Below are 13,711 nucleotides of genomic sequence, written 5' to 3'. Positions count from 1 at the left end.
CGATATTCTAGATGGCGAGAATCCCCTTGAGTGCTCACTTCTGTGACATTGCTCGTAAACAGAACAGCAACAAGCTCAAACATAACAAGATTCAATTTGCAAAATTTATGGAAGGCGTTTTCGATTGTTAACAAAATGACCAGCAAGTCATTTAAACCACGTTAAAACGACTGCGTTCATCTCAAGCCCGTAGATATCACATCGCATTCATAAAGTCTTAAAATGTGAATACACAAAAATTGATGCCGCAATTCTGTTGATATTTAACAAGTGACACGAATTTTCATAGATGGCAATTTGTGTGCATCTACTTTTAACTGTTGACTGACTGATCTTGAATCTTAAAAACATATCCAAAGCATTCCATGCACCTGCTTGTACGATAGTTGAAAGGGTGTGTATAATCTTCTAAATGTATGAAATATGCAAATTTGTTTCTAACATGCTACAGCTGACCGCTTTTATTAGGTTTAACTTTGTTAAATCATATTCAACGTACCGAAATAAACAGCATTTCACTCATTATACAAACAGCGAGATCACTAATTTCAAAACAATACGTTAGGCGTCAACGACAGTTTTACTGTAATGTCACAACTATTCATGTAAAACTTATAGAGAACAATGTTTATCGTGGTGCATGAAATTCAACGTCCTTATTATTTAATTTTCCCGTTTGGAGGATAATTTTGTGATAGTTTTCCCTTTTACCAACTATGATGCATTGATGTTTGATGCAATCTGCATTACCTTCGCAAATAATAAAGGCTGCCGTAGCGTCGATACTTTGGAAATGGATTCATGTTGATACTGTTTGACTAAATGTAGTTTTCATCGTCTTAGTTTGTGAAAAATGATTCCGTTTTTCCTACAGAGTTAACACAGGAATGTTGGTCATTTTGAATTTCAAATAACGATTAATTTATGTTAATTTGTACTTCTTGTAGCAATATTTGTGCGGCGACAACCGGTTTTTATTCCTTACTAAGAAAGAGAAAGGTTGAAATTTCTTTTCGGGAAACGTTTGAGCAGAATTTTAAAGTTTTGACTTTTTAGGCGCTTACTACCTTACAAGTCAATGTCTTCTTTGGAACAAGTCTGTCGCTGTAATAAATGTGTTGCCCATCCCCATCCCATTACGAAGCAAGAATCAACATTTGCTTGCGTGCGTCGTCATAACGGATTTCTATCCACATAAAAGTAAAGCAAGCCGTCCTCTACGATCTCACGAAGGCCAAGGAAAACTACAAGGCACCATTTTGCACCATTTTAGACTGCAAGATTTTAAAATGTCGCAATATGGATCTATCTGTCATGCAAAATTTAAATACTGAGAAAGTCCACATGTGTCCGTGCGATCTAAGTATCTGGGCAGGAACTGGATATTGAATGATAAACACATAAATTTTATAACATCGAGATGATGCAACCTTTTACGACTGCTAGGTAAGGTCATATCAAGGACAAGAACAATATTCAATAAGGCGAGTGACACGATTTAACATGGATGGCAATTAGTGTGCAATCTACTTTTAACTGTTGACTGACTAATCTTGAAGTCTTCAATATATCCAAGGAATACCATTCAGCTACTTGTACAGTAGTTGGTCTAGGTTTGAGAAGGGTTTGCATAATCACCGAAATCTATAACACATGCAAATTTATTACTAATATGCTACAGTTGACCGCTTTTATTAGGTTTTAACTTTTTTGAATCATATTCAACTTATCCAAATAAATTGCTTTTCACTCTTTATAAAAACAGAGAGATCAGCAATTTCAAAACAAAATAATTTAAGTGTCAATTTACAGTCTTACAGCTATTCATGTTAAACATATTGAGAACAATGTTTACCGTAATGTATGAAATTCAACGTTATTATTATTTAATTTCCCAATGTGGTGGATAATTTTGTGAAGTTGATATTCGGCAAAGTATACCACCTGAAAAACCAATCCTCTTTCTTTCGAGATATCAAAAGACCGTTAAATATTTCTTCTAATTCTGCTAAATCATTCCAGGTACGTTCATAATATACGTAATATAAATTGAAGTGGCGGTCAGCTTCCTTCGAACTCATTGTGGTGGGGTCGGAACGTTATGACAGCGGATCAATTAGTACAGGATTAATTATAATTGCTTGCACAATCATTAATGCCATGGGCAGCATCATTAGGGATATGTCAGGATATTGGCAAACAGACACAAACAAACAAACTTACATGTGAAAACAAACTAATGAAAAGCAAATCACATGCGAAAAACGTAAAATTAAAATACACTTTTAAATTTCAATGGGACATACAAACTAATTTGAAACTACTGAACACATTGTGAGGAAGAAATTTGCAGGATAAGCCACTTCAAAATGATTTTTTTATCCTAACATTAAATCACCACAGCTGCGACACACAAACTGGTTACTGGTTAAGCAGGCATGTCGTTCAATTAATGCGTTCAATTAATGGAAGCACCAAAGGCTGTAGTATCATGAGTTCGGCAAAAACAGCATGGAAAATTAACAAGTGTGTCAATTAATAGGCGACAAGTAGATGCAAAGCGCTCAAATTGGGAACTTCCTAAACCAGACTATATTTTTCAACAAACTTTTATGTACAATATGGAATCCTAAAAGGTGTTTAAGTAATAAATAGCCTAAATGCCACACATTTTGCGATGGCATTGCTTATCGACAGTTGTTTGGTACTTCGAGTGTGTCATATCGGAGATACATTAACATAATTCTTAACAATCTGAAAATGACATCTTCAGTATAATTTAACGCCATTGTTTTGTCAGGTTGAACACACATTTGAAAACATTGTCCCCAAAATTATTTATGTTCCGTGATGGTTTTAAGGCAATATACATTTACAAAAAGTATTTCTCTGGTATAAATTTTGGAGGTTTTATTCAAAATTACTGTCGACATACCTGCTAAAAACATTAGGGGATCATCATGTCCATCGCTTTTAAGCACAATCTTCCATTCCCTCACATGACTACTGGGACAACACAATGTCTGTGGCACCAAAATGCCCTCATTGCCTAATCACTGGATGGGAGGGTTGCATAGGAAACTGAATTAGAAAGAAATATCACGAAGTCACACAAATTATAGATATTGAGACACGACACCGGACATTTCGTGGAGCCGTGCAATACCTGGATGGGAGGGTTGCACAGGAAATTGAATGACAAAGAGATATCACGATTTCACATAAATTCTAGATACTAAGATACGACACCGGACGTTTCGTGGAGCCATACCATATGTCTGTGATACGTGCCTATCCGGACCTCCGGCGATAAGGCAGACGTTAAATCAAATATAAGGCGGCAGAACTTGCGTTGTTCTTCACATTCGCTGAGTGAACCAGGTAAGTGAAAAACTGTTTCCTCTCTTTGCAAATAAAATGCAATTTCTCTGTTACGGCATACGTCGGTGACAATCTCCGAAGAGATGCGTTTGCAGGCAGGGAGAATGCCGATTGTGTTCGCTTGTATTACGGAGTTCCAATGACGGATCGCTGAAATTGTCTAGAACGTGGTACGAACGTTTAAACTGTGGATTCTCCGTACTTATTGCTTTGGGCAGTGAAAATATGTTACAGCTTTTGAGAAATATTAGTACTTTTTGTGTTAGTATTATTTCCAGTTTCTTAAAACCTATAGATCAGTTCAACATATTTTCCGCTGTGAACAATTTAACGACATGTTGATGATTTTGTTGAATTTGCTTTGACCCGTTAACATCTTTTTGTCAAGTCTGTCGTGAACCGCTGTTAAATGATCTTCCATTTTCTCAACAGATCACTGTCTCAAAATGCGTCTCTTTCTTCTCGCCCTCTTGGTCGCCGCTGTCTCAGCAGCCGACTCTACACTTCATCTACCGCTATTCCCAACTCGTACATCGTCAAACTGAAGGTAAGATATATAATTTCCGTTCATTTCAATGTTGTATTATTGTTATTGAATGCAATCGCGATGGTCTCAATCAATATCACTGTAAATCGAGGACATCATCAACAACCTATCACGAAATATTTTTCGTTAGTAAAGCAATTGATGATTTTCGACGACACAGCTTTATATAATTTGGAACCGTACGTCCGAAACCTTCTAAACGTGTATGCAACATCAAACTGCTGTTTACCTCAAGTTTAACCGAAGACAAACGTGTCTTGCTGTTGTTCTTCCTAATAAGATGAAAAAGCTGCTCTTAGTCCTAAAATGTTTACATTCGCCACAAATAAACAGTGAAAGACATACCTATCATACTATAGCCTTTCAATATTTATATATCTTTCTTACCTGCAGAGTAACGCAAAAGCCTTTGCTAGAAATGCTCCCGCTGGCGTTACTATCACTAAGAGCTGGTCCAAGGTGTTGAACGCCGTCGCTGTTGAAACCAATGACATCAAGCAAGTGAGTATCCTAAAAATACTTGTAGTACACATTCCGAAATGATTGCGACCTTTTGTAGAGTTTTGGTGGTTGCAACAGTACTTGAACATGAACACTGCATAACTTTTGTTAGTTTTGAAGACGAAAATAAGCACGTAAGATGTTTTTGTTCACAATTGATCGATTCGACGCACAAAATATGGAAACGTACCAAGTTGTGCCACCAGTTAGCAGCATATTTATTTGATTCGAAAATGAGGTTTTCCTTAAAGTCGTTGAAAATTATTTACCAATTACGCCGGAACAAATACTTGATTGGGAAACTATAAAACAAATACTGTCACAGATTCGTAAATATTGAGGTTACAATATGAAGAAACATCCGTAATTACCCAGTACAGATGGGTTACAAAGAACATGACTCTTAAACGATTACATACATTTCGTATATGCTTGATTATATTTTTTTCAGCTTCTCGCTCGTGATGATGTTAAATATGTTCAAGAAGACTCCATCGTGACTGCTATGTTTGACAATGCATTGGACCGTATTGCCCGTGCTCGTCCAGCAAGAGCTGCAGCTGGTGAGTGAGTTTGCGCAGATTAAAATTATTCTGCGCATGTGCTTTGGTCTCGGAAGTAGAATATTCTGCATTGCAATGGTGTTTCTATTCCTTTAGGACGCGATCAAACGTAATATATACCTATTTATCTGACTTTCCTGGCGGCAATTTGACGGCAAAAGTTGTCCTTAACAATCTACGCCCAGTCTCAATGATCAATAAATACCTACAATATTCATATCGGTTTTACCTCATCAGTAAGATCAAAGTTTACGTTTCGAGTGTTCAACAGTGATACAAAGAACAGACAAGCTGGCTTTGATAATTAGGAACAAGAAAAAAGAAAATTTCATTCATAAATTAATCGTAATTTAAAACGCATGCTGTTTAAATTGACCTTCTCATTAATTATAGCCGGTGGCAGAACCGTTTTCGTCGTGGACTCTGGTATTCGTTACTCTCATGTTGAGTTCGGAGGTCGTGCTTCTCCCTTCTTTGATTTCGAGGGTGGAAATGTAAGTGAAGTCATACTTGAATCATAAAAGGTTATTCAGTTCAAGTATAATGCAAACCCAAATCCATTACAACACTCTACCTTTACTTTCACTTAAACAACAACAGTGATTTAACAAGAGTACACTTTAGTCAGCTCTTAATAACACTCATACACAGTAACATGTAGTCCTAGTCACGTATGGAACTCTTACCATTTCCATATTATTTCAGCTACTTTCAAAACACACTGTTACGGGAACACTATACTTTTCAAAGTTGTGACCGCCATTGCACACTCTACACGCACGAAATACGGTTGGTTTATCAATGAGGTAGTTCGCGCCTCGAAATCGATAAATTTAAACTTTTGCTCAAGATTTCCCAAGCAAACTTTCAACCGTTTCTCTTTCGAAATCCAGAATTAAAATCGAGGGTCACCAAGCAAAGTTTGTTTTAGAGAAACTATTTGAAATTCAAATGGCCACCATCCATGTGTTGTTTCCATGGGGATAAAATTAAATTCTCCATTTTCACCCAACCTAAGCAAGTGAAAACTTTATTTACTCCATTAGTTTCGAAGTGAGGCTCCGCAAGTTGTTGTTCAAAAGAATTTTAAAAGGTTGGAGAGTCCGAATATCTGTCCAAAGGCACGTACTACCTTAATAGCAAGTATCATATATTCTTTATCTTTTAGGGCGGTGACTGCAATGGCCACGGTACACACGTTGCTGGCACTGCTGGTGGTTCTGGTGCATCACTCAGCAGCGTCCGTGTTTTGGGCTGTAACGGAGCTGGATCCACATCAGCTATCTGTGACGGTGAGTCGTCGATCGTTCAGTTCTTGATCATAACAAATGATAGCAACGTCTTACAATTTATTACGATACACATTTACTCCAGTCTACATGTGTACATGGTTGTCCCCTGCATACATCAACTCATAATGAATGGTATCTGGTTTCACTCATCATAAATAGGCTTATTTATCTCCTTTCAGTTTTGCTAATTATTTTTTTCCTGAGCGCTTGATTCGATTCGATTAAGGTAGCTTGCGTTAGTAAAACTTGAATTTTCGCTCAAACTTTCCCAAGCAACTTTCAACCATTCTCTTTCTAAATCAAGAATAAACTCGGGAGTCACTATAGATATTTGGGTACTAGAGAAACAAATGGTCCGATATTTACCTATATTTGACATTCAAAATGGCCGCCGTCACTGTGTTATCTCTATAGATAAAACATAATTCCCGATTTTCACAAAACTAAGGCAGTGAAAACTTTGTAATAAGCTTCAAAATGAGTCCCCACAACTGGCTGGCAAAAGGATATTGTTAAAGTTTGATATTTGAATATTTGTCCCCGAGGTGCATTTCTACATTCAAGAAATCGAGACCACGGCATATGTTCTTCAGACAGTGGCCGTTGTACCGGGAGTGCAAAACTTTTAAAAGTTTCTGTCTTTTATTCAATCAAACCTTCACTGTGATTACTAAGCATTATGTCAATCAATGAATCCCAAATTTATACGTCGATGTCAATATAAAGTGAGAGCTAATTGTACTGTAGCTATCTATAGCAAACATGGCGTTACATAAACTCAAAATGCATAAAAACAAGGATTGGCCCTATTTTAGTTTCCTGTACACTTTGTCATCTATAATGCACCAGTGAAAAACTCTTCAATGAATATTCAATTTTAGTTTTTCTAAGCTCAAAGACAATGTTGTGATGATATAAACTGGACTAGAGAAAGAACCCGTTCTGCATTTCAGGTCTCGAAGCTGTTTTGAACGGTGGTAGTAGAGGCGACGTTGTTAACCTGTCCCTCGGTGGTGCCGCTAACTCTGCTCTTGATGCTTGTGTTAGAAACGTTGCAAACGCTGGATTTCAAGCTGTTGTTGCTGCTGGCAACAATGGAGGCAATGCCTGCAATTACTCCCCTGCCCGTGTTGCTGAGGTGAGATGTTATTAAATTCCTCAAACATTGCATATCTGACAAAGGATGTAGACACTTAGCTTTGATATGTCGTGACCCTTCTTGCGTGAGTTTGCGTCTCAAACTTTCCTAAAGGAATATTTCAATCATTCACTTTTAAAATCGAGAATAATTATCGGGAGTCACCATGCAAATTTTGGTACTAGAGAAATAAATTTCAAAAGATTTACCGATATTTGCTATTCCAAATGCCCGCGAAGCCTGTTTTAACTCTATGGAGAAAAATAAAATTTCGATTTTCGTAAAACCAAGTCGTGAAAATTTTTCTCACGCCAAGGGATTTAAAATGAGCCCTTACACATTGTAGATCACAAAAGATTGTAAAAGTTTGACAATCAGAGTAACTGTGCCCGAGGCACATTCTACCTTCAAGAAAGGGCGTTCCTTGTTTGCCATGCTGAGCTAGCGCTATCGAACTATTTCCACGACAATTTCGGATCCAAAGTGAAATGTTACTAGGTACAGACATGTTCTTACTTATTGCAAACTGAATTCAATATATCAATTTGCACACCAGGCAACCACCGTCGGAGCCGAAGACGCTTCCTTCTCCAACACTGGTCCATGTGTTGACACTTATGCTCCTGGTACCAACATCAGAAGTGCCAGCAACGACTGCGATACCTGCTATGAGACCATGAGTGGAACTTCCATGGCTGCTGCTGCAGTATCTAGTAGGTTTTCCTTTTGCAATAATTTGAATCAAAATGGTTACGTCTTATGTGTAGGGTAAATACTGCGATCTGTGTAAATTCGAATTCATGTCTATGAGGCTTGTTTGGTAGGGATTGATGCCTACCAAAGGTTGGTGTCAGGGAAGGAATTTGGCTGTTGAAATCTGACAACAATATCACAAGAAGTTTGAACTATAAAGCATCGTATTTCTAACATATACCCTACACTTTTTCTTTTTTTTAAATAGGCGACCTTGCATAAACTTGATGGTTTACGCAGGATGAAATTCAATAATTGAGGTAAGTTGTTGATTATGCGAACGACTCAACAACCAAACACATCATATAAAAAGATTTTAGTTTTCACATATATTCTTATACAGAAAGAACAGCAAAGTAGTCACATGACATTTATCTTTGGTAAATTAGTAGCTTGCCATCACATCATGACATGCATTTGTTCGGTCCTTCTTTCCGCATTTTCAGATAAACTGCCAAAAAAGCCTAGCGAATTTTCTATGCAAATTTTCTACTGCAAATCGCTGTCTGTCGTGTCTTCCATAAACACAATTAAATGAAGCATGTAATGTTTATCTCGTTACAGGTCAATCGATTGACTTCGTCAATTTCCAGCTTCAAGCTTCCTTTCATGGTTTTTGAAATGTAACTTGAAAGAACTGAAGAAATAAATTTCATAACAGCACTTTCAATTTTTCTTTGTCTTCTCTGTTTTCTGGAATGCGACTTATCTGGTTACAGTAATACTTACTTATTGAAATGACTTATTAATTGTAAACACGTAAAATCCCTTCGAATTGAAATGGCCACCTTGAAAAATGACGACGTGTCATAATGAGGGGTTTGTCAGCAATGGCACTGTATGCCTACATGATGTCAAAATCTGCTCTTGTCCTCACTAGTATGACTCTGCATTGCCGTAAAAACGTTTCCTGTCACCGCATCTATGACTACTTTATCAAAGAAACTTTTGGCTAAATATTCATGTATGAGAGTTTATAAATTATAGGTCTAAATCTATTTACGCGTATTATAGGTAAGCGTGGTCAAAGTTTCGTTGTATAGGGGTTACCGAAGTTTTGAAGTGGACTAGTGTATTTGCCATTGAGGTGGCCAAGTAAAGACACTCTTGTCTATATCTGTAATAGCCAATCATCGTTCTTTTCTTGAGCGGAACGCAAAACGAATGCGCCACCACATGGCGCTGAGACGCCTCGTTTACTATATAAGGGCACATTCAAATTTTAGATGACCAAGGAACCAAGAAACCATGGAATTCTAATACTCACTAAGATGGCCATCTTTAAAGGAATATGTAGCTATTGAAAAGACAAACTGAATTCATTTTGTCTCTGAATAAAATACAGAATGAAAAATGCTGAGTTCATGATTCTTAAACAATTTGTCCTTCTTTGGCTGTGCCCGTACACGACATACTACAATGGTACGTGCTCCTTATAGTGACTTTATATTATCTGCCTCCCTGTTAGCTTGAGATTCAGCGAAAATTTTAGTGGAATACATAAATTCTTCGGTGGCGTGGTCCGAGTACTCTATTCGTTTCAAGATGGCCTACGACTTATATCCTACTGATATGTAACGTCCACAGTGATTGGTGTTTCTTTTCCTAAAAGGTCCACTTAAAACGCATTGATTGACTGGATCCTTTCTCTACGGTCTCATTAAAATGTTATGTTCACCTCACGACACAGTGACTGTGTTCGGTTTGCCTGTATCCTTGTGTTAAAATGGCTCTGTAGTTTCCGACGCCTTTAATAGAGCATCCTAATGATTCCTGTATATCATTACAATATATATTGAGCAGTCGCCCTGAATGTCTGCACCGGCGACATAGTATTGGGTCAGTCTTATCTGAGTCCAGATGGATGTGGAATATTTACAATTTTTTAACTTATCATATGAACTGGCCCGAATCTCCACCTGTGTGACGTAGAACAGGACGGATAAGAAATCCGAATTACCCCTGTTGTACGTCATCAACCGGAACTTTTTTCGTGCGTAGCATGCAAGCGTCGCGACACAAACAGATTTGTTGTGATTGATGCCGTGCTTTGTCGCACATTATTTTTACAAAAAGGTGACCAGATAAATCCAGACATGGAAACATAGAAGGCAACGAAATTTCAAGTCGCTAAAACTATAGCTTTTCCCGGAATCGAATGGAGATACCGACGATCGTTTTATTTTAATGGCTCAGTAACGTCACGGCTCCAGTCGAGTCGTGTACGCTCAATGTGCACGTCGTACCTGGCGATCCCGGTTGGCGATAAAACCGAAACCTACACCTCAATGTAAGTTAAACTGAATAAATGAGGACAGTTATAATCTTCGGGAAAGCGACATAGGAGGCACAAGGATAAAGTCATTCGACTAACAACGATCAATTTTCTTAATCGCACAAAAACTCCGTAAATTCTCGCTTGGAATCAAACTTGCAGCGCGGCATAAGGCTGCAGCGAAGACATAAGCTGTCAAGCTGTATGCAGCGCTGTGGAATCCCATGTACTTCGAAAGTTGACTCAGACAACACTCAAAACAGAGTTTCGGTCAAGTAACAAATCCACGGGCGAGATGTGTGTCACTGCAAACATCAAAGTCCGTAAGACGAAAATATTGAGGACCGAGATCAGGATCGACGAGTTGACACCGCGGCGGCAGAGACCGGTGACGGCAACGTTGTGGACACAAACATGCAATGAGTGTGTCATCGAACCCCGGTACTCGCGCTCGCCAAGGTCGTAAACTTGTGTGATATTTTGAAAGCCACGGCATATCTTAGAATGAGAATTACTGTTTCGATCGTGTCGTTGCATTTCCTTCATAAATCTATTTGTAAATACTGTAAGTAACGATGAATACTATGGCTATCCGTCGCTAGCACGGTGAAAGCTAGTCTGCCGATGGCCAACTTGCCTTGGCATCGGTACAGCGCGAGACAATGATTGACACGTTCGCGTGACCGAATCCGTATGTCTGGTTGGTGGAGATACCATTTGATGTAGCAATTTCAGCTTGATGGGATTTATGAATGAAAGTATCTCCTGGGTGACGGGCCGCTTTACTCTTTAAATGAAAGTAATCCGCGTACGTTAAACACAAATCGCGACGAAATTCTTGCAATTTGTTACGATAATTTTGATCCATCTACGTCAAAAGAAAAACCAGATATGAACTGAATATGTTCACGTGTTTTACAACAGGTTCATTAATAGTAGTGAACTTCACAGAACAATGAGAGATATGTTATCACTATAAGTTGCAGGTTTTTTCAACTTCGCACAGTACTCTCAGAGTTGTATTCCTAATTAGAAACTTTATTTAATATGCAATTGAGCTGTTCATTAACTTGACACTGCTCAATGCTTTATGGGACAATTAGATATCCAACAGATCAACATTTGTAGCACGTTTTATTTAATTTAATGCTGTAATTTTAGAGTATTGTCACTCATTATCAAGTTCATTAAATATGCAAATAAACCCTAAATTAACTTGACACTGTTCAATGATTCACAGCACAATTGAATATTTATCAAATCAATATTTGTAGCATGTTTAACAAAATTTTGGTGCCGAAATTTCAGAGTTATATACCTATTTACAAAGTTTATTAAATATGCAAATGAACCCTTAATTAACTTTACACTACTAAATGCTTTACAATACAGTTAGATATCTGTCGTATCAGTATGTGCAGCAGTTTTCATCACATTTGATGCAGTTATTTCGGAGTTATATCACTAATTATAAGACTTCATGAAATATGCAATGAGCTAATTATTAACTTGACACTGCTCAATGCTTCTCAGTACAATTGGATATTTATCAGATCAACATCTGTAGCACGTTTCATCAAATTCAACGCTGTAATTTTGGAGTAATATCACTAATTACAAAGTTCATTAAATATGCAAATGAACCCTTAATTAACTTCACACAACTAAATGCTCTACACCACAATTAGATATCTGTGGGATCAGTATCTGCAGCAGATTTCATCACATTTGGTGCAGTTATTTTGGAGTTATATCACTAATTACAAAACTTCATAAAATATGCAAATGACCTATTTGTTAACTTGACACTGCCAAATGCTTCTCAGTACAATTAGATATTTATCAAAACAATATCTGTACCCAATTTCACTGACTTGGGTGCCGTAATTTCAGAGTTATATACCTAATTATAAAGTTCATTAAATATGCAAATGAACCCTTTATTAATTTCACACTACTGTGGGATCAGTATCTGCAGCAGATTTCATCACATCTGGTGAAGTTTTATCGGAGTTATATGACTAATTACAAACCTTCATAAAATATGCAAATGAGCTATTTATTAACTTGACACTGCCTAATGCTTCTAAGTATAATTAGACATATATCAGATCAATATTTGTTGCAAGTATCATCAAGTTTGGTGCAGGAATTTCAGAGTTATCTCACTAATAACAAAAGTTCATTAAATATGCAAATGAGAAGATCATTGACATGACACTCACAGTATCATCATAATGTTCTTAGATTGTCATCTGTGAAAAGTTTCATGAAATTTTGTGCAGTATTTCTTGATATATGTCTACACTGTCATTACCGTCTCCATAGGGAAACCATTGTAAGGAAAAATACGATATTGCATAACTTCATTAATATGCAAGCTACACCAACCAAAATCTATTCAGTTCTTGCAAATAGCATATGGTACCTGTGTACCAAATCTGACTTGAATCCGTTCAGGCGTTTTTGAGTTATCGTGTAAACAGACACACACACACACACACACACACACACACACACACACACGGACAGACAGACAGACATCGCTATGACATTAGCCCATGTGTTTATACACGTGAGCTAATAAGAAGACTGTTCATGTGATAAATATATAATCCCATGGTATTTTTCTCTGTTTGACGTCATCGTATACGAGTGTTTTCCGCAGAGCCGCACAACTTCAATACCATGGGATTATATATAATAATGACTCTGTGATTTTTCATTGTACATATATATACTGGGAAATGTTTATTTTTTTTTAGAAGGAGACAACAATTTTGTAAAACTTTTCAGTCTTTTTCTTGGCAGCCAAACAGAAAAGTTTAGAAGAAAGTGAGTAAACTAGCAGCAGTTGTGTTTGAATAAATGATCTTTGGTTTCCATATGGACATGACGAACGATAATTCTGGAGTGTATTATTGCTAGACTTCTAAGTGTCATGCAGTCGGTTTGTACCAAGTATCTCTTCACATTTTTTAAGGTGTAATCACTGAGCCAAATATGATACTTTGCAGCGGCTACAAAGTTTTATCTGACTGGAAGATTGTAGTTATCATTAGCAACTGAAGTAGTCTAGCAACTGAAGTAGTCAAAAACTAGGGCTATTCTCTACCTAATCGACTGTTTGTTAATAGTGTACGACCTTTGCAATGCCATCCGTCATTTAAGTCCACAGTAGAATACAATAGGCCAAACCCGGAATTCGAATCGACCACGGTACAAACAAAGCCATGTACGCAAACGCGCACAGACGTACGT

General features: G+C 37.4%; 1 protein-coding gene across 1 annotated transcript in view; it reads left to right on the top strand.

The window, feature by feature from the left end:
- LOC139116867 (aqualysin-1-like) overlaps nt 1-8,838 on the top strand; it is a 31,808-nt gene extending 22,970 nt beyond the window's left edge. Inside the window, exons 8-9 of the mRNA XM_070679608.1 lie at nt 8,384-8,435; nt 8,740-8,838. Coding sequence (XP_070535709.1) covers nt 8,384-8,397 — 14 coding nt within the window. The 3' untranslated portion in view covers nt 8,398-8,435; nt 8,740-8,838. The remainder of the gene's footprint in view (nt 1-8,383; nt 8,436-8,739) is intronic.
- Nucleotides 8,839-13,711: the final 4,873 nt, after the last annotated feature.

The sequence above is a fragment of the Ptychodera flava genome, chromosome 2, assembly GCF_041260155.1.
Source record: "Ptychodera flava strain L36383 chromosome 2, AS_Pfla_20210202, whole genome shotgun sequence".
In the NCBI taxonomy this organism is placed as follows: Eukaryota; Metazoa; Hemichordata; class Enteropneusta; family Ptychoderidae; genus Ptychodera; species Ptychodera flava.
Note: the sequence above shows the minus strand (reverse complement) of the source record. Positions and strands in the feature narration are given on the sequence as shown.